At 33.2% G+C, this 26,313-nt stretch overlaps 3 protein-coding genes across 3 annotated transcripts in view; all 3 read left to right on the top strand.

Annotated features, from left to right (window-relative positions):
* LOC129786413 (calcium-transporting ATPase sarcoplasmic/endoplasmic reticulum type) overlaps positions 1 to 26,313 on the top strand; it is a 642,650-nt gene that overhangs the window by 426,551 nt on the left and 189,786 nt on the right. The window lies entirely within an intron of this gene.
* LOC129786498 (3'(2'),5'-bisphosphate nucleotidase 1) overlaps positions 1 to 26,313 on the top strand; it is a 1,077,868-nt gene that overhangs the window by 887,616 nt on the left and 163,939 nt on the right. The gene's annotated exons all lie outside the window — the stretch shown is intronic.
* LOC129786826 (hemicentin-1-like) overlaps positions 1 to 26,313 on the top strand; it is a 58,058-nt gene that overhangs the window by 30,946 nt on the left and 799 nt on the right. Inside the window, exons 3-14 of the mRNA XM_055822069.1 lie at positions 7,373 to 7,505; positions 7,742 to 7,950; positions 8,075 to 8,185; positions 9,979 to 10,182; positions 10,297 to 10,448; positions 10,662 to 10,806; positions 14,547 to 14,677; positions 14,864 to 15,023; positions 18,970 to 19,130; positions 19,339 to 19,480; positions 20,212 to 20,332; positions 21,439 to 21,653. Coding sequence (XP_055678044.1) covers positions 7,373 to 7,505; positions 7,742 to 7,950; positions 8,075 to 8,185; positions 9,979 to 10,182; positions 10,297 to 10,448; positions 10,662 to 10,806; positions 14,547 to 14,677; positions 14,864 to 15,023; positions 18,970 to 19,130; positions 19,339 to 19,480; positions 20,212 to 20,332; positions 21,439 to 21,653 — 1,884 coding nt within the window. The remainder of the gene's footprint in view (positions 1 to 7,372; positions 7,506 to 7,741; positions 7,951 to 8,074; positions 8,186 to 9,978; positions 10,183 to 10,296; positions 10,449 to 10,661; positions 10,807 to 14,546; positions 14,678 to 14,863; positions 15,024 to 18,969; positions 19,131 to 19,338; positions 19,481 to 20,211; positions 20,333 to 21,438; positions 21,654 to 26,313) is intronic.

Below are 26,313 nucleotides of genomic sequence, written 5' to 3'. Positions count from 1 at the left end.
ATCATTTCAAATCAAACTAATATTCAAGCAATGTTTCTAGATCTGCCAACGTACCTACACAGAATATTAAATAATTATACTTTACCTAAAATTTGGTGAATCAGATCGAGGTACGTGATAAATTTGCTAGAAAAGGTTCTAAATAAAATTTAAAATTATATAAATTTAACAAGAAAAATTTTTAAATTCTGATTCAAATGAAAAAGCTTCGTTGAGGTCAGACGGGTCATGAAATCTACATAATTAATCAAAAATTCTATACATAATTAATTTATTAAAAAAGAACTCTCTGTTTTACCAAAGAAAAAAATCGGTGTATTTTCTTAAAAATTAAAATTCATACAGACGATATAAAATCGACCCTGGGGCTGTAAATAAGAAAATGAGAAAACAAGCCGCGCCTTATCGAATTTAACAACTTCATCTGAATATAATTACACCTTTCCAGAAGTGCGAAAAAATATAAAAATTATGCTGATTCTCAGCCCTGTTCTCGCGCAGCATGCTTCTCCCTAAAAAAAAAGGGCGGTATGTGATTTTTTTTCAGCACACATAAAAGAAAATAGCATTTCCAGATAAACGCTATTTCGGCATTCAAAATTGTTTTTACTTTATGAGTTCAAAGAGATATACGGTACAAGTTTAAATACAAAAAAAGCAACGCGATGCTTTTTTTTTCCACGGAGAGAGAGAGGAAATAACGCGAGCCAAGTTTGAGTGTTGAACAAAGAGCAAAATGGAGCTTTTCCAATTTTATAAAAGTTCTCTTGTTAAGAACAACCATAGATCACACGAAGAAGGAAGAGATGTGTACTATCAATCTTTTAGATAGACTTCGCTTTCAGGTAAAATACACCTGATTCTTAGATTACCAGAAATCTGTTTTTTTTTCTTCTTGCCAAAAAACTCATGAAAGTTTTTGTTTCTTTGGCGGCAATCTTTCGGATCAATCACAAAGTTCTTTTGCAATTAAAATTGCCCTTGGATGTTTTTATTTAAGCAAAAAGAGAAAATGGATAACACTATGGAGCATAAATTAACAAATATCTGGATCTCAAGGAAGGTATGGTATGGAACGGATGGAAATAAAAGAATACGAAAAAAAAGTTCATTGAGACATTTTCTTAACTTAAAGAAAAGAAAGACAATGAGTGTGAAAGAGGTCCTTAAAGGATTTAAAGATAAGCAAAAGTAGTATTTTCTAAGAAATGCATTTCGCAAAACAACTTTCAAAAGAAAATGAAGAAATTTGCAGTAAAAATTCACCAGGAGCAAGGAGTTAAGTGAAAATTTGTTGCCCAGTCTAATTTGTGAATTGCTCTTTTTCGTAATCGCACACTCGGGACAAGATCAAAGAAATAATGGTACACCGAGTCGTACCCACCACTTGTTTACCTCATTTAGCTTTTTCAACCAAAACCCCCACGTGAAATTCTATACATGCTATGTAGGTATACATAAAGTTAAACAATGCTATATAAGTGCGGAGTTTAAAACAACTTTTCACACGTTTACTGATTGCATTTCGCGATAAGAATTGAGGTAGAATGTTGTCTTGTAGAAGGGAGGCTCCTAAGAAATGATGTTTGCACTTTTATGTGCGAATCGTCTTGATGGTGATGAATTTTTGCACCTTGCTCGCTTCCTTTTGGCCAAAGAGACGATGCTCCTTATAGTGCTCAACGCCGTGTGCTGATTCCATTTCAAGATAGTCCAGCAGACTCAGCACACTCAATTGCTTAACTGACGCTTCAGGAAGAGTTAGCACATTTCATCCTATCTCAATTCAACATAACATACATATGTATGTATGTATAGAAGACATCACATATTTATCTTTTACATTGCCAAAATACCTATATAGATATCTATTTTGTTTGTACATATATACATATGCCCTCTGGTACATCAGTCTATCAGTCTGCAGTGTAGTTGCATCTAAATATGAAATAAGATTGAATTTTGAATTTGAATTCTTCTTCTATGGATCACACAGATGTAGTGCGAGATTGAAAATAACTTGGATGCAATTGAATTTCAATTTTCCTAATTAAATTGAATTATTAATCGGCTCAAAAGGATAACACTATACCTGTAGATTGGGTCAAAAATGTACATACATTGAACATATATAATTTGTATTGCTCAAATGTAATCAATTTATAAATCCAATAAAGAGCTAATTTTGCACAGAATTGTATAAGCTGCAATTTTCCATTTGCATCAATTATATTTGCATTTTCTATTAATATTAGAGCTGATTATATTTTATCTTTTCTACTCAATTTAACAAAAGTGATTCGTTAAATTTTTCAATTTAAAAGATAAATTTTTAAAAATCCCTAACTCCGTAAAAGATTCCATAGCTTACGAATTTGCAAGAAAGGATGAAATATATCCCAATTTGCATGTGAAATAATGCATAAAGAAATGCAATCAACGTTTGTACTTCACTAGGTTGCAATTTAAAAGAAAAAAAAAACAACAAAAAAAATTCTCTCACCTGGCACCCCAATCTATCCACCATTTGCGCATAAATAAAACATTTTGCAGTATTGTTTGCTTTTGTTGGGTGAATTATGGTAACATGTCTGTAAGGCGATTTGCATACAATTTTGATAATCACTTAAGGGAAAATTGTTAATAAGATTTGATTTTAATTAAATTATCCCCTCTATACTGGTATCTTCGTATGGGGAAATATATTTAATTTAACGATGACACGCATCGTGCTCGTTACTCACATTCTCTCTCTCTTGAAAAGCTGTGTGGGAGGATTACATAATGTATATTGATTCCTTGGGAAAGAGAAGCAACACAATCATGTGTTGAACAAAATATGTACAACATAAATTTTCATTAGAAGATTGAGGTTTCCATCGAATTTAATACCTTTGGCGCAGAGTCTCCAAGGGAGCTTCATCTCTCTCTCGCTCTGGCACTTTGTCCGTATCGATTTTACAAATCATAATTTTCCTAATCCTCATTCACTATGCTCAATCTGAATCAGGTCTCTTGGTCTCATAATTTACCTTTGTATAATACCCTCCTATATGTCTTCCCCTTGTCATTTATACATTGTATTTTTCACTAAACTCGACGACACAGTAAACAATAATGCGGAAAATGCAAATAAGACCAAAAATTTTTGTAAATTTATGCAAATTCCCCGGGAAGGTCAATAATTTGAAATTCGTCTCACAACGTTACATAATTTTTTCTCATCTTGTACGACGGATTATCTATATTTTTCTTGTATAGGTACATAAATTCAAACATGCAGTTATGTTTCAGCATAATCGATTTACTACACAAAATATTCCGAAAGATATTTCATAATTTCTCACAGGCAAGCACATGAAGATGAGACATTCCTTATTGATTTAAGGAGGTTCTCTTTTGGTAAATTGTTGAAATTGACATATTTTTAATATTTTCATTTTTCTTAGGGTTTTTCTTAAACTTGGTTTTCCGATGTTGGTTACATTTGAACACTTATTATTATTTTCCGACTTTTCCACAGAACTGCCCTAAAACACAAAGGTAGGTTTTCTGAAGGATCTACCTGATGGATTTTGATGGAATAAAAAGCAAATGAAAGAGAAAGCATCAACGAACAATGTACCAGAATAGCTTTTGGAATTTCGACTTTGAAGCTGAGAAAAGTAGAAAAATATTCTTGTGCACTTTTCAATAGCTTCTGAATGGAAATTCAAAAATTCGTTCTGGTACATTGTTCGCTGATGTTTCCTCTTTCATTTGCTTTTTACCCCATCAAAATCCATCAAGTAGATCCTGAGAAAAATCTTCCTTTGTGTTTCTGGGTAGTCCTGTGAAAAAGTCGTAAAATCACAAGATGGCGAAAAGTGATTTTCTTACTCTTCAATAATAAGTCTTTAAATGTGATCAAAACTGAAAAACCAAGTTTAAGAAAAATCCCAAGAAAAATAAAAAAAACATTTAATTTCACCAGCTTTCCAAAGGGACTCCCCTTAAAGTGAATTTACACAAAATTTCTCTAAATGAATCTTTTAGAAAAAATTCAAAGTATTGCAATAAAAGTTTCCCCAAAAGTGGAGTTTGTTTTCGTATGGAGAAATTGGGGCTAATAATAATAATAATAATAATAATTTATTTTCAAAACACAATATAGGGTCATGCCCTCTCACATGTGCGTGGCAGGTGGAAAAAAAAAGATTAAAGAGAGAAAAAAAATTATACAAAAAAAAAAGTTTTACAGAGAAATTTGAAAAGAAAATAGAAAAGAGAAAAATAAAGAGAAAAAAAAAGACAAAACATCAGTGCCCAGACTGAAAGTGCCTTTTTAAAGCGTTCATGGAACGGCGGCAGTCACGCGGTAGCGCATTGTAGAGGGAGACGCCCTTTACAAAGAGCGTCCGATAAAAGCATTCAAACTCAGCCCTCGGCACCAAGTATCCCTGAACCCTGGCAGAACCCCCCCTTGTCAAAAGAGAGGACAGATATTCTGGGGTTTCGGTTTCAATTAGGCGATGCAAGAAAATCAGGGCACGCATCTGGAGGTACGATTCAAGATCGCAGCCTGCAAACGCGTCCCTGAAAGGTGAAATGTGATCGCGAGGTCCAAGTCCGTGAATGTACCTGACACAATTATTAAATGCTACTGTTAAACGACGGATTGTGTCACGATCCGCGTTAAAGAAGAGCTCTGCTCCATAGTGAAAGAATGGCAGAAGTAGCGCTCGTGCAAGAAGCAGGCGAGTGTCAGTAGGAGTGATGTTCCGGTAGCGTCTTAGGGTATATAAGGAATAGTTGACCTTTCGGCAAAGGGCAGTTGCGTGATCAGACCAGGTCAAAGTCGAATTAAAGACGATTCCCAGGTTTTTAACCTGATCAGCAACAGGAATAATTTCTCCGTGAAGGAGTAGAGGTAATGAAGTGAAATTTGCAGATTTCTTAGAGAAAATTATTGCCTGCGACTTCTTGGGATTGAGAATCAACCCATTTGAAGAAGACCAGTGCTCAACTCTTTGGAGGTTTTCATTCATTATTTGGAAGGCAGAGTGGGAGTCGAGTGTAGACCCCTCAGTATAGATTTGCAGATCGTCTGCATAAAGGTGGTAGGAACAGTTGCGCAGGACAGAAGGAAGATCATTAATAAATAAAGAAAATAGTAAGGGACCGAGAATGGAACCCTGACCTATGCCTTTAGTCAGTGAACCAGGAGGAGATAATTCATCTCCATATCTTACAATTTGAGAACGCCCGCTGAAGTAAGAGCGGATTAGGGAAATGGCATTTGAGGAAAATTTGAAGAGTTTAAACAGTTTAAAACAAATAAGATCATGCGGCAAACTATCAAAAGCTTTCGTGAAATCTAGCAACACTAGAACCACGAAGTGGTTGCGATCGATAGCTGACGCAATGTCATGATTTACCTTAAGTAGTGCAGAAGTGGTTCCGTGGCCAGCACGAAAACCAGACTGGAAGTCACAAAGTAGCCTGTTGCTATTGAGATAGAGAGTCATCTGCTCATGGAGCAGAAATTCGAAAGCTTTAGAAAGAACAGGGAGAAGGCTGATAGGCCGAAAATCAGAAGGTGCAACAGGATTAGAAATTTTTGGTATAGGTACAACCAAGGCAGACTTCCAGATTTCAGGAAAAGTCGACGTAGTAATAATATGATTAAATACATCAGTGAGCACTGGTAATATTACCGGGAGAAGAATTTTAATGAAAGTAAGGGAGACGCCATCACTCCCCACTGCATCAGACCTGACACGGGAAATAGCGTAAGCTGCATTAACTTGAGAAACACAGCGGAAGCTAAAACCCTCCCAGGGAATGGATGGAAGATTGGGGCATTCAACCACACCTCCGTGTGAAGTGGAACAGAAGAAGGTGTTAAGAACACCTGCGGAGATAGTGGGAGTAGTATAGGCACTAATAGAAGGGCGCAGGCCCAATTTCTTTATATTGCCCCATAGTTTCTTAGCTGGTAGTTTAGCATCAAGATTTTTATGGAAATGCTTTTTCTTGGCTTTATTCTTTAACGCACACACTCGATTTCTCAATCGACAATAACGTTGACGATGTGAAGGAAGACCAGATCGCTTCCACTTTTTCCAAGCAGCATCGCGGCGTTTAGCCATCGAGACAATGGATGAATTAATCCATGGAGTAGAGAGAGGTGGGATAAGCACCCGCTTCTTGGGGACCACACTCTCAAAAATTAAAGTCAGAGAAGGATTTAGGAAAAAAAGCTCGCAATAATATATTTTCCAAAGAGTTTTTAGTTTTTTTTTTAATCCATTCTACAACTTTTTTTTTTAATCAGTTTTCTTTACTTTCTCTTTTTTTTGTGTAAAAAAATGTTTTGAGCTTTTTCTAAATCGTTATTTGACCTATTTTGCCCAGTCCAGTGTATATGGGAATTTTTTTTAAAAGTTTTCCTAATTTGGACAAGCTTTAACCAATTTGGAATGGATAAAATTGATTGTTAAAATATACCTACATAAGTTTAAAATAGAAAAAATCACAGCAAGAAAAATAAGTAAATATGGTTTGGAAATTAAAATATATAGTCAAGTTGAAAGAGTTAAATAAGACACAGGAAAACGGAAAAAATTGAATTATAAAATATGAATCATGCAAATTAGTAACTGAAAAAGAATTATCAGCATTAAAATTCATTGTTATATTGGGATAAAAAAAGTATCTCTTGTTTTTTTCTTTATCTTGAGTTCAACGACAAAAAAAAACTTTCAAAGTGTGCCCGTAATTTAATAAAGTCCCTCGCCTGATAGCACTAATGAAAGAAATGAGCTTTTCCTGACCATTTTGCCTTTAAGAATTAATTTGTAATTCGTTCATTAGTTGGTGATAAGACGAGTAATTTATGTATCTTCCCATGGAGCCCCAGCTCAAGCGAGAGCGCATGGTGTATATCTAAGAAAATTTCATGCGAGTCGGTCATTTCAGTAAAGCTGAGCTTAAAATGATAGTATAATTATGTTTTAAATATTCAAGTCATTAATATGTAAATTTTAAATTACCCACTCTTTATGGATTTAGCAGATTGGTGGTTGGAGTGTGTTTCCTCCACGTACTAACACATAAAAATGCCACATTGAAGCTGAGGAAAAAAGAAGGAAAACTATACTTTAAGGGATCGTACACGCAAAGGCATTTAATGTGCATTGTGGTGCGATTTTCTTTCACAGAGGGGTGGAAAATGAAAAATCGTTGCAATTCCAAATGGGGGAAAAGTGATTGAATTTGTCATGTGCCAAATTTTGAAAGAAATAAGATTTATTTTTTTTTCTTTCTCTTAATTGTGTGATGAGTAAGATTAAAGTTGATTTCCTCTTCTTGTTTCACCTCCACCAAATAGTACCCATAACTTCGGTGCAGGGAGTTCTGGCAAAACAAGCGACACTGCCGTGTGACATAACGCCAATGGAACGAGATGATGCAGTGTATATGGTGCTGTGGTTTAAGGAAGGTGACGGTGAACCACTATACAGGTATGAATCCTTTCTGTCCATATCCTATCATTCGTTTATGTGTCTAATGCCCAGAAATAACTGGTGAAGGAGAGAGTACAAAGGCTATATATTTATTGGTTCTATCGATAATTCAGCGTTCATGTCGAGAAATAAAGCTCTTAAGCACATTTATCATATATATAAGACAAACTTGGCAAGTTTTCATGCTCTCCGCGCTATATATGTATGTATGTAATGTACATTTGCACACACAGTTTCGATGTGAGAGGTCGACAGTTCGGACAAGCAAAACTTTGGTCATCGCCAACAGCGTTTGGCGCGAGAGCATTTTTTCGGACCACCTCGCATCCGGCTCAGCTTTTAGTAGATGACATCAAACTTTCAGATGAGGGAATGTACAGATGTCGAGTGGACTTTCGTAACTCACCAACGAGAAACTTAAAGATAAATTTCACAGTTATAGGTTCGTGAATAAACTTTTCTTCTTTTCTTTCCTCCACACATTACACCCCATTGTTACCATTTGTGTGATAAATCAGTCTCATGTTTTGACACTAATCTAATCCCCTTTTTTTACGTAATTATAGAACCACCAGACAGACCCATTATTTATGATGCCCGCAGAATGGATCGCACAAAACTCATAGAGCCCTACAATGAAGGCAGCGACGTTACACTCATTTGTGAAGTTTCCGGAGGTAAGGTTTTTCACTGAATTAACAGGAAGTAAAAGAGAAAAATTATTTTTCTTCAATTCCCGAGAAAAGCCCCTCGAGCTTGGGCGAATTACTTTGTCAACAGTGGCGTGAAAAAGTTTTGCTGCACTCTCTGGGAAATTAAATTAAAATAAATTAAAGAGTGACGTTCGCACAAAAATTTTCTTGTAGAAGAATCAAAATAATTATGATGGATTTATAATGCCCATAGTGTTGCCTTGACATATATTTCTTTTCTTTTTGAAATACATTTTTTTTTAACTTTCTCGGGAACAAATTAATTTTTAAATTATGAATTTCTATAGGAGATTGTAGCAAAAAGTTAAATTGTGGCTTTTGCTTCTTTATTGAATTCACACGGCAAAGGGGGAAAGAATATTGTGGCGAATTTTCCATATGAAAGCTAAACTTCGGTGATGCACTAAGGGGTAGAAATTAATTTTATTTATTTTTTATTTTCAATTGAATCATTTTATTATCAATTTAATTATTTATAAATTTTTGACGTTAGTGCATATTTTTATATCTCTTAAATCAGAAACATTATACATTAAGTTTTTCTCAGAGGTAGAATTCATAGGATATCTAAATCGTGGCTAAGTGCTGTAAAATTAAAAAAAATATAAATTGGATATATTTTCTCTTAATCTTACATAAAATCAACCTCATTTCAAGGTAGTAAATTCAAGCCGAAAAGTTCTAAATTCAAACCAAAACTTTGCAAATTGAACCCAAAAAAAGAGTAAATTTAAACCAAAATTTCCAAATTACGTTTTAGGATTTTGTGGATTTTGAGTTGTTCAATTTTTAGCAGATTTTCAGAAATATTCGGATGATTCGCTTAAATTCCATAATATTCGCCATATAGGAAATACCTCTCGCTTCAAATTTAATTAATTTAAATTTTAATTAATTATTTATGAATAAAATCCTATTATCAAAATTTAAGAGAACTTGATGAAAAATGCAAAAATCCTTCGAAATTCACAATTTATTTCCCGGAGAGAAGGAAAGAAACCTTTTAAAGAAACGAATTCAAATAGTCTTTTAGTCATCGTAAGAAAGCTCCCATAGTTATTTTAAATTCTTAAAGTCTGTCTGAAACACTACCTTCCTGCATAATAATTTTAATTTTCCTGAATCGCACAACGAGCAAATCCAGAGACATTTTACATACATACACTATGCTTGCAAGCTGCAAAGTTAAACTCTTTACCGAGATCTACCAAGTGAGATTATAATTGTTGCCTCGAGTGTAGAGTTCCTTTTGCATATCGTACCTAAAAATCTGTGAACGAAGTGAAATATACCTTGCAAAGGGGCTGCAACAATATATCATACGTGGGTTGAGAAAAAGTTATATTGTTGCAAGTGCGCGTAAAGTTGCAAAAATGACGAAGAAGCTGGGAAATTGTGGGTGGGGTTTGTAGGGAAAAGAGGGGGATAACGCAACAATAAAGAAAGTGCTGAAAGATGCACTTACTTTTATTAATGAAAGTGGTTTTTAATTAATTTTCTTACGATGACACACGGAAAACAAAGAAGGGATATTGAGTTCAGTGTCGGAGGTGGAGTGCTGTTGACATAGACATCTCACCCATGCCCCCCCTTTGCATATACTTACATATGTATATTGTATGTATATAACTCAATTGTGTGAGGCGCATATCCTTTTTGGCATGGGCGTTATGGGGGTGGATGCTGTAAGGAAAAGGGTGGGGGTATTCAAAATGGTAAGAGAGGCAATATTTATTCTTGGAAAACCTAATCTACAGGACGACCACGACCCAATGTCACATGGTATTTGGACAATACCGTCATTGATGAATCGTTCGAACATCGACCGGACGGTGTCACCGTAAATCACTTATCATACCCAAACATCGGAAGACAGCATTTGAATGCACGACTTGTTTGTGTGGCCAGCAATACAAATTTGACGCCCCCCAACAATAAAGTGGTCATATTGGATGTAAATCGTACGTATATTTGCTCTGATAGTGTACCTACCTACCTCTTCACCCACCATTATATTTGGCAACACTAAAAAGGACTTTTTATCCCATTTGGAAAACTCACCATGAAAATTGCAGTGAAACCCGTTGCTGTGCACATTCTCACAAAAGAGAGGGTCGTTTCGGCAGATAGACGCTACGATGTGGAGTGCAAGAGTTCCGGATCCCGACCGGAAGCTGTGATCACGTGGTGGAAGGGTTCTCGTCAAATAAAGCGCATGTCGAAAAATGTATGTAAATTGTGAATGAGGTGGGTACTCAAGTAAATAGCCCTACTTATCCTTTTTAGAATTTGACTACATACATATGTATGTACTATATATAAAATAGATAGAGAAGAGATATGTGTGTGCGGCTCTCACTTGGGTACCGTTTCTATAAAGCAGTTGTTGCACTTTGCCATTTTGAAATTAAAATATATTTAAATGAAGTTCTCTTCACAGTTCTCTGAAACTGGTAATCAGTCACTGAGTGTACTCACATTTACACCAACCGTTGATGATGATGGCAAGTACTTGACATGTAGAGCGGAGAACCCTTTTATAGCTGATAGTGCACTCGAAGACAAATGGAGACTTGTTGTTCACTGTAAGTGTTTTGTTATTTTGTACATTATATATTGGGATTGAAAATGGAATATTATGTACTTTAAAATAATCCTTATGTGTCTATAAACACCCACAAAATTCATGCCATTCATCAGATTTATGCTCTACATACAATATGTACCTATATAATGTACTACACCTATCTCTATACCTATTAATTTCATGTAATCTATTGTAAAACTTTTCGACATACTATAAAGCGAGATATTTGACTTTCCTTGCTCTTTTTTTTGGGGAAAAATTACCTTCATAATTTTTTTTCAATTATCTTCTGCACTAATTTCCTGGCCCTACATTAGATTAGGAAAATGGATGAAACAGAGCTTTAATGTTTTTTTTTAACTAAAATTTTTATTTATAAGTTATTCACAAGGGGTGATTATCTGAATGAAATTATTCGGATATTCGGAAATATTCCAATAATTTGCCAAAGAAATCAAAATATTGGATTTTATTCTCAAAATGGCCCAGATTGAAGAGTAAAAGCTTAAAAAATAAAGCCAACATGCTAAATTCAAGCCTAAAAAATTAAATTGAAACATAAAAATACTATTTTCAATCCGGAAATGGCAGAGATTGAGCAACTGTGCTTAAAAATATTAAAATCGAGCCTAGAAAGGACAAAAAGTTGTAAACTCAAACCGAAACATGTTAAATTAATCCCTCAAAGTATTTTATTGATTTTCAACTCTAAAAGTCAGAGTATTAAATCTCAAAAAGCTTAAAAAATATATTAAAATAAATCCTTAAAAAAAGACTAAAATGACTAAAATAAATCTCCCCAAGAAGACTAAAATTGAAGCTCAAAAAGGACTAAAATTGAAGCCGAAAAGGGCTAAGTTTTTTTTTCGATTTCATGTTATTCGACTTTCATTTAGGGATGTTTATGGTGAATTAATTATTCAGTTCTTCGTGAATATTCGAATGATTCGCTACAATAATCAAAATATTCGTTAGATAAACACCTCTTGGTTTTTCAATATAAAGAAATGTTTTTTTTTTTCTAATAGACTGACAAATAAAACTTTAAACTAAACTGATAAATTCCATTCTTCTTAGGAAGTAAGTCAAGTAAAAAAGGTCACATTTAGATCATTTCCTCAAATAGAGAGAATTTTGGTCAAATACACCAAAATGTTTGCCATGAACTGAACGTTAAGTGGACCAAAAGAAATTCCATCAAACAAATTGCTCAAGAGAAATTCTTCATGTATTCATACTCTTTGCCCTTTGTACGCAACATAACTCAGCCATTTAGGGCTAATGCTCTCGAAATTGTATGTAAATTTTCATATTCTTATTCACCTGCACCCACGTTGTAATTTCATAATTTCGAAGAGTTAAACTTTCGCATGTTTACTCATCTTAAAGTATCAAATTACTTTTGAATGAAATATGTTTGAGAAGAAAAAATGAGCAAGAACTTGAAAATTTGCCCCAAAGACTCAAAGTTCCAATTTATACCTACATTCATTTCGTAGTAAAAGGAAAATGTTTTAACTAATTAGTCCAGGGGTATGTGTGTCTTTATATTTAGGGAAGCTCCATGCGCAAGAAAACTCCGAGACTTCAAGGAAATTTATATCATTTTGAACTTTAACACTCAGCAGTTGACAAATTGGAACTTTTTTTTCTCTCAACTCTTACTCATCGTGATATGAGCAAAATTTAATTATATACACCACACATAGAAAAGTTATAACCTACTTCAGTCGAAATATGAGACTGTGGTGTACATGCATGCGACACTTTCTCACATTAACATTTTATTAAATAAAATTAAATTTAGTTGGAATAATATAATGTCTGCAAAGCAAAACTATTCTCTTCCTCAGAGATATTCTAACCGTCATGAGCTTTTCCTTAACCGTTGAAATGACAAGCTTTAAAATTGAGTTAGGCACTAAGCGTGGTCCTTATTGGACTCTAAAGTTTTTTATATTTTTTTAGAAAATTAATTTGGTTATCAATCTTGGGCGCAAAATACTTTATTTTGCTCTCAAAACAAAGCGAGGAAGTTTCTGGGAAATTCCACTTAATATTTTAATGGTTAATAGCCATTTTTTGCACAGAATTAATTCAAAAAATAAAATAAAAAAAAAACTAATTAAAGTTTTAATTTTTTTGAAACATTCTTGCTCAGTACGCGATATGAATGAACTATATAATCAACACGGTCCATAGCACAGGATTGAAAACAATAATAAAATAAAAGATTATTAAGATAATAGAATTAATGGGTATCAATTCAACCGAATAAAAAACCACAAACAATAATTAAATTTGGTCAATTGCGACAAAATTAGCTTTCATGATGTTAAAATATGGTTGATATATTTTTTTTTTTGAAAATTATATATTGGAAAAATATGTACAGAAAAGTGATAATTTTGTGTACATTAATTTTTTTTGTTTGTTTAAAAAAATTTGGTATGTATGCAATGTCAATAAAACTAATTTAATGATAACAAATTATCATTTCAATATATTCAGCGGTAGACCAATCACCTTGAACCACATCAAATTTGTCACATTCAGAGATATTAATATAAATGTGACAAATTGATTTATTAGTTAAATTCAATTAGAAATTCATTTTGCTGATTTGTTTAATGAAAATTTTGTTGTATGTTGAGATTAAATTTGAATTTGATAAAAAGAATAAAAAAAGGCATTTTCTTTATTGTAATTTAAGCAAATTTGAATGAATTGCTTTACACTACTTAACTATCACACTACTTATCCAAATATCTAAAATTTTCTAACCTTTGTAAAATATTCAACATCAAGCATTATTTGTAGCGTTAGTCTATTACGGTCGTTAAATAGCATTTTAAGTTATTAAAATACCAGAATTAAAAAAAATGCAAAATTTCATCATTTTAACATGAATTAAGTTGCATGACATGATTTAAATTTTCTTCGCAATTGGCCAATGCATTTTATCAAATATACAGAGGTCTGACATGAATGAGAGCTACCCATCGAAATTGCCCACATGTTTTTCATTCTACATACATACATATGTTTAATTACGTTACCTATATTTTTTCGTATTGCCACATATGTGATATACCAATCAAAACTAATTAAATTGATGATTGCCATAGCGCAATTACATTAATAGAATATTTCAAATATTGTATTTATGGCAAATTGGAAACATTGGGCTACTTTTGCATTATTTTTTGTGTGTTTTTATTTTTCATTAAACAAATTAAAATTAAATAAAATTAATTTATTGTCAATTTATCTCTCTTATACCTACAAATTTTCCATTTCCTTCTATAATGGGAAAATTCGTATATTTAATTTTTTCTCTCTTGCTCTCTCTGGCAAAAAGAAATCAATTTCATTTGAAATTGATAGACTGATGCAAAAATAATGATGCTATAACAAAATGTTCATTTGCTACAACACAGATGCTGAATAAAAATTTTCTCTTCAATTAGATAAGACTTTAACGTAAAGAATGTTTGAAAAAAAAAAGAAAGAATTCTCATCTAGTCATGGGCAAAGGTGTGCACGTTAATATGAAATGAAAGAGTGTTTAAGACATATAAGGGAGGGAATATTTTAATTAAATTGGGTTCATAGAAATAAATTTCGATTTACCATTGAATGGAATTTTTCATTAAGGATGTCGCTATCATTGAGAGCTGGAACACTTTGACGATCGTTTTTTTTCCTCACACACAAACTGTTTTTCCATTTTCACAGACATGCCAGTTGTAACCTTAAAAATGGGCTCCTCACTAAATCCCGATGACATAAAGGAGGGTGATGATGTGTATTTTGAGTGTGACATACGGTCCAATCCGAAACCCTATAAAATGGCTTGGTTTCACGATGTAAGTTTCACAGAAGTGGATGTTAAATAGTTTTTAGGGTAGTTCCCACCCATACCATTCACCCCACCTCCGTGCTCAAAGCATTCCTTCCAATTCCATTGAATGTGTTTAATTAAATAACTCCAATGGGAATCGTTTCTCTTTTTTTTTGTTCTTTTGCAAAAACCATCCTTGTGTGCGCTTCAGGGAAACGAGCTACATCACAATATCGGCAATGGTATTATACTATCAGATCAGTCGCTTGTGCTCCAGAGCGTATCCAGAAATTCAGCTGGTGACTACACGTGTCTGGCGGCGAATATCGAAGGGAAGGGAACAAGCAATCCTGTAACATTGAGAGTCAGATGTAAGTTTTGAAAACTTAATATTCAGCATATATTTATTGATTACAATCTCTTTTGCTGCTTTCCCCAAAAAGGGGCAATTCATTGTGTTTTTTAAAGGTCAATGGGATTATTTTTAAGAATACGTTATTTTGAGAAGTTTTATTACAACAAAATTCTAATAACTATCTTAGATACTTATTGGGGCAAATTCACTAGTCAGACAGACTTTCGAAGAAAGACTTTAGTTTTCTTAGATCTCTTTAAGTTTTCATTATTTTCCTTAAGATACATTAAGAGAAAACTTAAGATTTCTTAAGAAAAATTAAAGATTTTTAAGTTTTCTTAATTAAAACCTTAGGTTTCTTAAGCCAGGCTGAATCTGGCTAAATGAATATTTTTATGATCGTTTTCAGGCACAGAAATTTCTAAAAATCAGCAAGAAATATACATTTTGCTCGATTTACTTAAGAAATCAAGTTTTTTCTTAAAGAATCTTAAGAAAAATTAGGAAAATTTAAAATTTTTTTTTGTAACCCCCCACAGGAAAATTTAAAATATTCTTAAGAAAACTTTGGATATTGGGCTTTATTCAGCGATCAAGAATTCCTTGAAATCTTTGAATTTTGTACTGAAATTTTAAGATTTCAAGCGAATTTCAAGGGTTTCTTGGTCGCTGAATAAAGCCCATTGTTAATAAGACTTTAAAAATCCTAAAAAAAACTTAAGTCTATCTTAAGGAATCCTAAGTCTGTCTAAATGGTGAATTTCACCAATTGTTAAAAAATAAGAGAAAATTCTTTAAGTTTTAAGAACTTTCCTTCATAAATAGTTTTTTCATATTTTTTCATCACTCAAAAAGATCAAAAGAATAATGAATAACAACTAATAAGTATAGGAAATTATCATGAAAATACGCAGAATTAATCAAAGCAAAAGAATCCAATGAACAAAAAGAAATGCGAAACATTGGTTAGAAATCAAAGATCAATAGAGACGGGAATGCTGGGCAAAAAGAAAATTCATCAAATTCTTCAGATAAGATTATTAGGAAAAAGGTAGTATATAATAAGAGAAAATTTTATATATTTGTTTCTAGGTAACTCCTTATCTTTTTCTCTCAAAGTCACTTTTGTCTGAATCACTGTGGTGTAGGTTCGTTGTTTTGTGCTTTGATTAACCCCTTTGTTTTCTTTTCCTGCCTCATGGTGGAGGAAAAATTAGGCGAAGAGTTGGGGGTGGGTTTGTGTGTAGGGTGGGTGGTTTGTGAAATGAGGGGAAAAAAACACAAGGACTTTTGTGAAGAGATGAAAAATAAAATAGAAAAATATTGGGGTGACTCGAAAATAGCGAATCTGTTGCTTCCAGCTGTTCCCTCACGGAACGGGGCGCATTTTTATTATTATGTATTATTATAAATGCCTTGTGGGGGAGTGAGATTTTTGTGGAGACGATGATATCCTATCGCACGGTGTGTATTTTTCCCTCCATTGTCTTTTCTTCACTTCTTTTTCCCGTAACATGCGATAAGAAGACATAAACCTGGTGATTTATTCAAAATTGGAAGCTGAATAAAGTGGGTCACACTGTGTGGGAGGTTTGCTCGGGGGGTGGGGTGAGAGTGAAAAGGATATCCAAAGTTGAAGTTTTTTTTTGTGCCTCTTCCTCTTCACATTTTTACCCGTCCCCCCGCCCGTGCTGAAACCGACAACTAAGGAGTGAGTGTGTGGTGTGTATATATTGCCACTCATATATAAAATAAGAAGAATGAAGAGAATGTAGCGTTTCAAAAAATTTTCCATTAAAGTGCAATTTTGAACATCAGTCATGCCCCTGTCTTCTTTGAATATTTTTCGCTTATAAAATGTTTGTGAAAATGCAAAATATTGCTACAATTTCAACAGTGTTTCTAGGATCCTTTGCATTTTTTTTATTCTTGTTGTAATGAAAATTGTTAGCTACTCTATATACAGTGCCGAGAAAAATAATAGGACCACCAATATAGGTTTTAAATGTACCCTTGACTTCAATCGTCAATATCTCAGGCTGTGGGGGACAGATTTTGAAAAGTGGCATAGATTCGGAAAGCTACATTCATCCCCTTTCCAACGATGGTAGATTTTCGAAAATCGGCCCATCCGTTCAGTTTTGGTAGATGATTGAACAGAAAGTGGCATTTTTAGTATGGGTCTACTTGAACGACTGACAAAAATCAGCCCCTCAACTAATTTCGATCACCTCGGCAGTTTTGGACAGGGGAAGAATGTAGCTTTCAGAGTTTTTTTTTAATTTTGAAAATCGGACACCCAGAAAAAAAGTTAAGGCGGGTTTTTGTGAGTGGTCCTATTTCAATAATTTAAGGGTGAAAATGTTTCCTAATTCATACAAATTCAGATTTGTTTGGGGTGGCCGCGACTGAGATCGCTTCCAATCCACTGCAGCTAAAGCAAGCTTATTGTGGGTCTAATTCATACAAAGTTTCATAACAATTTTTTGTGAATTTCATAAGTTATAAGCCTTTAAACTTTAACCAAATTAAATAGAAATTAACATTTAAAATTTAAAAATTTAAAGAAAATTGAGATTTTTTAAGTAAATCCAGCATTTATCCCGATTCTGCCTGACTTAAGAAATCTCAGCTTTCAATTAAGAAAAATTAAAAATCTTAAATTTTTCTTAGGAAATCTTAAGTTTTTTCTTATTGGATCTTAAGAAGATTTAAGTCTTTGATCAGGAATCTTGAGTCTGTCTCACTAGTAAACTTCACTCTCAAAGCTGAAGCTGATTTATTTTTAATTTTCTGATATTTTCGTCATATCAAAAAAAATTCTGAATTGTTTTTCTTGTAGAGAGTTCAAAGAAGATGTTTTCGCTGGAAAAGCTCCTTTAAAAGCTTCCACATCTCATGATGAAAATACTGAAAATATCAATGTTTGATGCAGGAAACGAAATGTTTAAATAGATGAAAATTAATTAGATTTTCAGGATTTTCCCAAAGATTTTTATGGATACTTTAATGCCAAAATATTATCCCTTTTAAGCATTTTCTCTTGCTTCTCAGATAATTTTACTCAATTTCCACGGGAGACGCGTTTTTCCTGGCTTTTCTGTTACCTACATTTGGGCAGCTAACTCCTCCTGAGGCTTCCCTATTTCAGGAAGATGTAATAGACCGATAAACTACCTATATAGAATTTTCTTGTATGAATTATGTAGAGTGCGTCACTGCTACATATATCTATTTTTGAGCATTTTGAACCATGCTGTCCTTCTCTTTAACCTTTTTATTTCACAACAACAAAAAAATTCCTTTACCGATTTTCTTTGAACTCACCAGGAAATTGAGAAAAGATAATAACGATTTGGCCCATTTACCATGTGTGCTATCCAACATAATCTTTAGCATTGATCTAGAAGAATGGCATTTTTGGGTGAGAGAAATCAGAGAGCTAAAATAAGAAAATGTGAATGATTTAAAAGTCTTCGTCGTCTTGGTTTTTGCCTATATAGTCTAGGTCTTTAAGACTGTCTTTAGACTTTTCATTCGATATTCATAACCGAGCAAAAGACTATGGGTGGAAGAGATTATTTATGCTACGAAAATTTGAATACTATTATAGGAGACACATCACCCACCACATCCCATATCTGCCGTAGCAATATTGCGGTACGTTTTCTCCTACTTCCACAGCATTATTCCTATGTCTTGCATATATATGTATGTATGTATTATTATGTAGAAAATCCAGAGAACCGTCTCACCCATATATTGGATGTGTATAGGTAGGGCAAAAGCATTTGAGTTTGGTTATTAATACGAAACCATATTATTCTGCATGTTCCTCGAGGAACAAGCTGGTGTTGCCACTTTTGCCTGGTGTTGGCTGTTTGTGGGTCGACTGTGTGGGGGTAGTAGGAATGGTGTATGCTCATTTTCAGTTAAATAACAAACTTTTGTGTATGTTCCAGGTCGACCATTTTCCTTGCAGAACTGTACTGTTTCCAACCAGTCGTCGGATGCTCTTCATGTAGAGTGCGTGGAGGGTTTCGACGGTGGTCTACCGCAAGGGTTTCTCCTCGAACTCGTTGAAATGCCTGCACTCCGGTTAGCAAGGAACTTGAGTTTAGCGGTGAGAACACATTTTCTTGTCTATGTACCATGGGGGTGCCCAGATATTTTGCTTATAAGTAAAAGGGAAATTCTCTAGTGCATTATTACCTTTTCCACACTGTGTGTACTACACATATATACGTTAGCTGAAGATTCATTGACCATCCGATACCACTAAAATGCTATTTATTTACTCCCACCCCCGCTCTCTCTCTCTCTCCGTACAGCGCCCACCAGTTTCATTCTACATCGATGGTTTGGAAGCGGGAAGTTCCTATCGTATAATATTGTTTGCTGTGAACGCCAAAGGACGATCTGAGCCCACAATTATCGACGATATCAATTTCAAAGGAGTGGCAAAATTTACCGGTAAAAGCTACATTGCGTTTTACCACCAAATATACCTACTGTGTGTGTGCGCGGCACGTGTATTGATTTAAATGCTCCCATACTGAATGTATGTAGATCTTATTCATGATGTAAATTGCTGCAGTATAAAAGAATTGCTTTCGCATGCCTTTCACCATAAATTTCAAAGGAAGCTTTACGTGATAACAGCCACAACAGATACACCTTTTTGTTTCCTATCAGCATTATAATTATTTAAAACCGACTCATGTTTTATTCAACGCTCCGTTGAGGGAAGTACACTTCCTGAAAACTGGAGTTTGCTCTGCTGCTTTTCCATTGACTGGTCCTACCTATATATACATGTGTTTTTTCGTAGATAGAACACAAAAAAAATTACCAAAGAATATTTTGCAAATTTTGTTTTTTATTTGTATTCTGTGTGGTGTATTTTTGAAGTATTTGCGTTTAAAAAATGAATGATTTTTTATGCCTAAAGTGAGAGGGAAGAATTAACAGAAAAAAAAGGACGAAACAGAGTTTTCCCATTTTCTATCTATATTATCTATTTATATATTTTTTTCATTTTGCATATATTCAAATTTGCCATTTCAGAGCATTTATTTACAATATATCTGTATGTATACACATTGAAATTCAAACAACACAATAGGGGTTTTTCCATGTTGGTGGTGGCCTATGTAGCAAAAATAAATCAATATGCTCCTTCTCTTTTTTTTTTCATCTGGCAGGTCCATCAAGTGTCAGCGTACAATTATCTCCCGTCTTAGCTGGTTTAGCCCTAATAGCAGCTATACTTTTCACCGTAGTCTTCTGTGTTATAATCGCTCTATATCGTCGCAATTATAGCAAGTAAGCACATACCTACATTATACATTTTATCGTTGCATTTATGTAAAAGAGATAAACCAAAGGGTGTTTATCTGAATGAAAATATTCAAATTATTCAAATGATTCGGTAAAGAAATTAAAATATTTTGAGAGGAATATTTCTTTTTTTTTAGTCTTAAATTTGTAGAGACTGAGGAGCAATGGCCTAAAGAGTGGTACTAAATTCTAGCCAAAGAAGTGAAATTCAATTTAGTACTTAATAGGTTTAAATTTAGTACTTTTTCCTACTGCATTCAGTATACGTTTTCAGCTAGAATTTACTATTTTTTTGGGTAGAATTTAGTGCTTTTAACTATTGAATTTAGTATTTTTTTTGGCTTGAATTTATTACTGAATTGATTTTAAAAATTTTAGAATTTTCTCCCGACACTCACCGGAGAAAATTCTAAAATTTTCAAAATCAATTCATTCATTCCTTCACGTCGGCTTACTACAATGAATTTATTACTTCGGCTAGATTTTAGTATTTTTTTTTGTTGAAAATTCAATCTTAGGAAGTAAATTAAATACATAATAAAAAAGTACTAAATTTTAATCGAAAACTTAGTAAATTCTAGCTGAAAATTTAGTAAAATTTAACAGAAAAAGTTCTGAATTCAATTGCAAAAAGTACTAATTTTAAGGCGAAGTATTAAATTTAAGCCAAAAAAGTACTAAATTCAATTCTGAAAATTCCAAATAATTTTTTAAAAAAATTCTAACTAAATTCTAACTGAAAAAAATTCTGAATTCATGTATTAGAAAAAGTACTAATTATTGGCCTAAAAATACTAAATTCAATCCTGAAAAGTCTTTAAAAAAAAAAACAGTAAATTCAAACAGAGAAAGTATTAAATTCAAGCCAAAGAAGTACTAAATCTTGCTGAAAATGAGAATATTAAGAACTTTTTTAATTATTGTGATTATTCGCTAATCTTTGAACTTTTCGGGATTTTTGCCAAAATAGTCAAATTATTCGGCGCAGATAATAACCCCTTGAGATAAACTCTTTCAGCTAACTTTAAGTACAAATTAGGGGTTGAAAATGAAATAAATTACAGCGCATATCTTTATTATCTTCAACACAGACATTCGGCGGTAGATTTGAAATCGGCCAAACATTTACAACTTCCGGTTACGCAAACGGTAGACTGTCAAATTGAATTGCCACCACATGCAAGGACAGGCAGTGCCACAGTTACGCCGCTTGTGGGGTGCGAAGCCCTGCATTCCAATCCACAGATACCAGCGGAACCTCCCGATGTGGATGATACTGATCCCGATGTCATACCTAATCAATATGGTGCGTATACAATGCTTTTAGTATTTTATATCATTGATTTTTCTTTTTTAAATTTAAACATCACCCCCCCCCCTCCCCTTCTCGTGGGTCACAACAACGCCCACAAGTGGGTTTATCTATTTGGGTGAATTTACAAAGGGGCACAATTGCTTAATTAGGATTGACATTTCACCCAAATGTGGTATTTTGGAATAAAATTCAGCAAATGGATGGAGTTTTAAAGAATCAAAATCAAACCTTCATGATAATTAGCAATTTAGTTTATTTCTGAACACTCTCTGGATTAATTTGTATTCAAATCATTTAAATAGGTAATTGTTATTTTTTGAATTGAAGCATATTAACCTTATAAGCCAAGCTAAAAAAAAATGAGTTAATCTCAAATAATTTACGTGAAAATACAGCAAAAAAAATGGACTATTGGAAGTAAATATATGAAAAATCCAAGATAAGCTTTTTAAATAAACATGGGAGCTTTCAATAGAAACACATAAGATAGATAGATAGATAGATAGATATTTTTATTCACTCAAATCATTACAATTTCACATTTATAGTTCCAGTTATTTATCAACTTTTAATAATAATTTGAGGATAAGTGTGGCGTGAGCTATGTTGCTCGTTTTTGCCTACACTGAGTTCAATTCAATAGCTCAATATTAATTTACAAAAAAAAACAATCTCATATCAATAGAAAAAAAAAATCAATTACATCTCATATTAATGATACACAAAAATTAATCCACTTCAGAAATTGAAATCATTCCCGCCAAATATAAACAACAATAATTTTGAATACAAATTCAATCAAATTTCCTCTTGTCGGAGAGCTTGCAATGAATTGATAAGCACTTTCTCACCATTGACAGTCTTACGCAAAAAAACTTTTCCGTTACGCATCCAAACGTACTTCCACTTTTTCTCATTTGCTGCTGCTCTCACTGCATTAAAGAGGCTTCTCACAGTAACGCTGACTCTCTCGGTAACCTTGATGTGCAAACCCGTTGATCCTCTGTAGTCAAATTTTGTGTGTCCAGCTCTGCAATTCTCACGCCAACGTTTAAGCACCATCTCTCTCACCCTCCTTGAAGTAAAGCGGACAATCAAAAATGCTCTCTCATCACGCTGAGGGGCAGAAGAACGAGATCCAGATGGTTGAGTTGTCTTGGATGGATTGCCATTTTCCCGTTTTTTGATTTTCGTGCACTCATCGAAGTCACAGGCTTCCACAGAGCAATTAACACACGTATTAAGAAAATCTCGCACGACATCATATTTGTCCTCATCATCCTTCACATTTAGCCCATGAATCTCAATGGCCTTGGTATCACAACGGTCATCCGACTCTAAACGATCCTCTAAAAGTCTCACGCGATTATTCAGACTAAAATTCTCCATGCAGAGATCATCAATACGTTGATTAGCATCCTTGAAAGCTACCTCCAAGTTTTTCATGCATTTTTCCATTTCATCAAAACGAGCACTGAATCTCTCAAATCCAGTACGAATAATTGCCTTTAGCTCTGCAAATTCAGACTCGTGAGTATCACGCCGGTTCTCTGGATTCCGTTGAACATTTCCCTTCTCCGCTTCACTCTTTCTCTGGTGCATGTCAATATCCACTGTCTCACACTCTCTCATGAAACTCTTTCGGCGGGCAGTGCAGGAAACACACCTCCAGGAAGATTTTTGAACAGGAGAGAGCGCCTTATAAGCTTGCAGATCCTGAGGTGACATTCCTTCACAAGAAGAATGGTACAGCCGCTTACAGTTTTCACACTTGAGGCAATCACTTGCAGCCCGAATAAATGCTTTATCACATTTCGCACAAGACGACATTTTGATTGTTTGGCAGAGGACCAGAGAATACAACCGATCAGCTTGAGCGCTTGAACTGAACTATAGGGTAAAGGTGGGAAAGTCAGTCAACATATAGAGAAGGTTTGGTTAAGATTTTTTTTTAAAGATAAAAGGAAATTATTTCTATGAAAATCATTTTTAGGGGAACGTGGCCCAATTGCGACCCCCTAAATTCTGTTTCAGAAAGATTGAAAAAAGTCCTATTAAAATGAATTAAATCTTCCCAAGTTTGGTACCATTGGAAAGGTCATTTAATAGGCTAACTTTGTTCTATAGATGCAAACATTCTAACTCTATTATTTATTTATTGTTATTGATTATCGAATTTTCATTGTCATTTCAATGGAAAAAAGGGTTAAGATTTTATGGGGCTTTTTATTCAATATCGCCCGCCATTTCAATGGAATTTAATGAAATTTTCTTACTTTTCCCAATTCATCAACGTGAGCTTTCAACTCCCATATTTTATTACTTTAAATTTCCTATAAACCTCCAGAAACTTTTTCGTTTTAAATCTACTACTATCGCCCCATCTTCCCCTATTATATTCACAGCATAGTATAGTAATAAACATGCAATTGGTGAGAATGCAAATTTAAAAATTTGTCTGAATTTTCCGGAAGTTTGCAAATCTCTAAGGAAACTCCGGGATAAAAAACAAACATTAATTGAAAATTGGATTTTTTCAGGCAGTTTATGCACAAATATTTTAAATATTCTATTCCATTTCATATTCTACTATATAATCATTTTTTCCGGATCTTTTTGTTGGGTAAACTGCACGGGAAAAAAGTGGAAACGTATCACTAAATGAAGCACGAGGAGCAATGTTAAACAAGTGGTAGCACTTTTAACAAAAACATTGCTATTTTATTCAAATAAATTGTTTAATCCAATTAATAAAATATCCACACGCACTAGAATTCATTGCCACATTTCACAAAAATTTCAAAATTTTCCACAAAACTTCTACAAAATTCAATTAAATTACTTTTTTTTCATAATTAGTGTGTTTTCGTTTCACTTTGAGCCACATTATTTAAATCTCCCCCATTTACGCAAAATAAGTATATACATACATATATAAAAATAAATATAATAGTATTTAATTAACTGACTTTTAGGAAAACCGTCCACGTGATATTGCCCCTCGTACTGTTAATTAAACACATTAAATAAATATATTTAATTAAATTTAATACATTTTAATTCAATAATTGGGGTTTTCCAAATTTTATTTGTTTTTAATAAAAATAACATGTACTATGATTAAAAAATATATTTTCGGTATATTAAGACAAAGGGATTGATTCTGTTAAAAATCTTTTATTTTCTTACAACTGAAAAGTTTTTGTAAGAAGAATTAGTTGTTCCACAAAAGAGCAAAGAAGATCTTTAAAAAAGCTCTAAAAAAGAAATTTTCCTTTAAGAACATCATTAAGGTAATAAAAAAAATGTCAAAATCTTAGATGATTTTTCCCAGAATACCAAAAATCTTATAATTGATGAATTATAAGAAAAGAAAAGATTTATATCAAAATCTTCCCCATTTTCTTTACTTTTCATACAATTCGTCAGTTATAAAATATTTGTTATTCTGGGAAAAATCTTCTAAGATTTTAAAATATTTTTTTATTACCTTAATGGTGTTTTTAAAGGAAAATTTCTCTTTCAGATCTTTTTAAAGATTTTCTTGGCTATTTTCTGGAACAACTAATTCTTTGTTTTTCTTTTTTAGAACGATTTATAAAGCATTATTTGCCAAAATCTTTACAATAGCTTTTAAGTTTTTAGAAAAGAAAAGGAAAGATTTGTGTTTGTTTCAAAATCAACCCCAAAGCTTAAAATTAAAAGCAATTCTTAAACCATTCAGAAATTTTTTCTTCGGAAAAAATATGTTTTAATGATTTTTTTTTTGTTCTGATCTCGAAAAAAAAAACTCAATTTGCAATTTCCTGAATTTTTGTGAAATACTCTAAAATACTTCTTTTATTTTTATTTTATTTATTTATCCAAAAAATTAACACTTCTTTTAACGTTTCTATGAAACTTTGGTGAATATAAAATATTTTTTAATGCATTTTCTATGCTCTTAACATAAAAATAAAGTGCAATGAAACGTCCTATTGCATTGAGCATGTACAACCTGAATTAAATTTGTATTTCTGTGGTAATTCTAAGACTTCAATTAAACGTTCAAAATGAGCTTTTATTGTCAGCACAAAAAAATATTCTTTATTTTCTTAGAATTGCATTTAATGGAAAATTCTTTTCTTCCTTGTATCATCCTTCGTGGTAAAATGCATCTTTTCCACCTTCTAAACTTTTACCACAATTTGAATATTAAAAAGAAATCTCGGAACTATCATTAGATGTACGAAGAGGGGACATGAAAAAAATATATATTTGGCGGGGGTGAGAGTTCAAAATTGGGAGGAAGGGGGGTAAGAAAAGTTTGGAAATTTTATACAAGTTTTACCGCTATTATTATCCAAATTGGGGATGAAACTTTTATCCAATTGCACTTGTTGTTTTGAAAAATAGGTCATGTTGGAGGTACCCATTGTTGGTGAAATTTAAATTTAGTAGAAACGATGTGGTTTAAGAGAAAGTTTCCGGTGTATTCTTAATAAGTTAGACTTTGTTAGCATGACAAAGTGGTTAGTTGTATGAAAGGTGTGTGTTGTGTATGTCACCTTCACACCAACTTAACAAGGATGGGCGGCAGGATAGAGGGGGATATTTGAATATATACCTACATAATAAATTTACGTGAGAATATGCTTGAAGAAAAAGAATT

The sequence above is a fragment of the Lutzomyia longipalpis genome, chromosome 1, assembly GCF_024334085.1.
Source record: "Lutzomyia longipalpis isolate SR_M1_2022 chromosome 1, ASM2433408v1".
NCBI classification, from domain to species: domain Eukaryota; kingdom Metazoa; phylum Arthropoda; class Insecta; order Diptera; family Psychodidae; genus Lutzomyia; species Lutzomyia longipalpis.
Note: the sequence above shows the minus strand (reverse complement) of the source record. Positions and strands in the feature narration are given on the sequence as shown.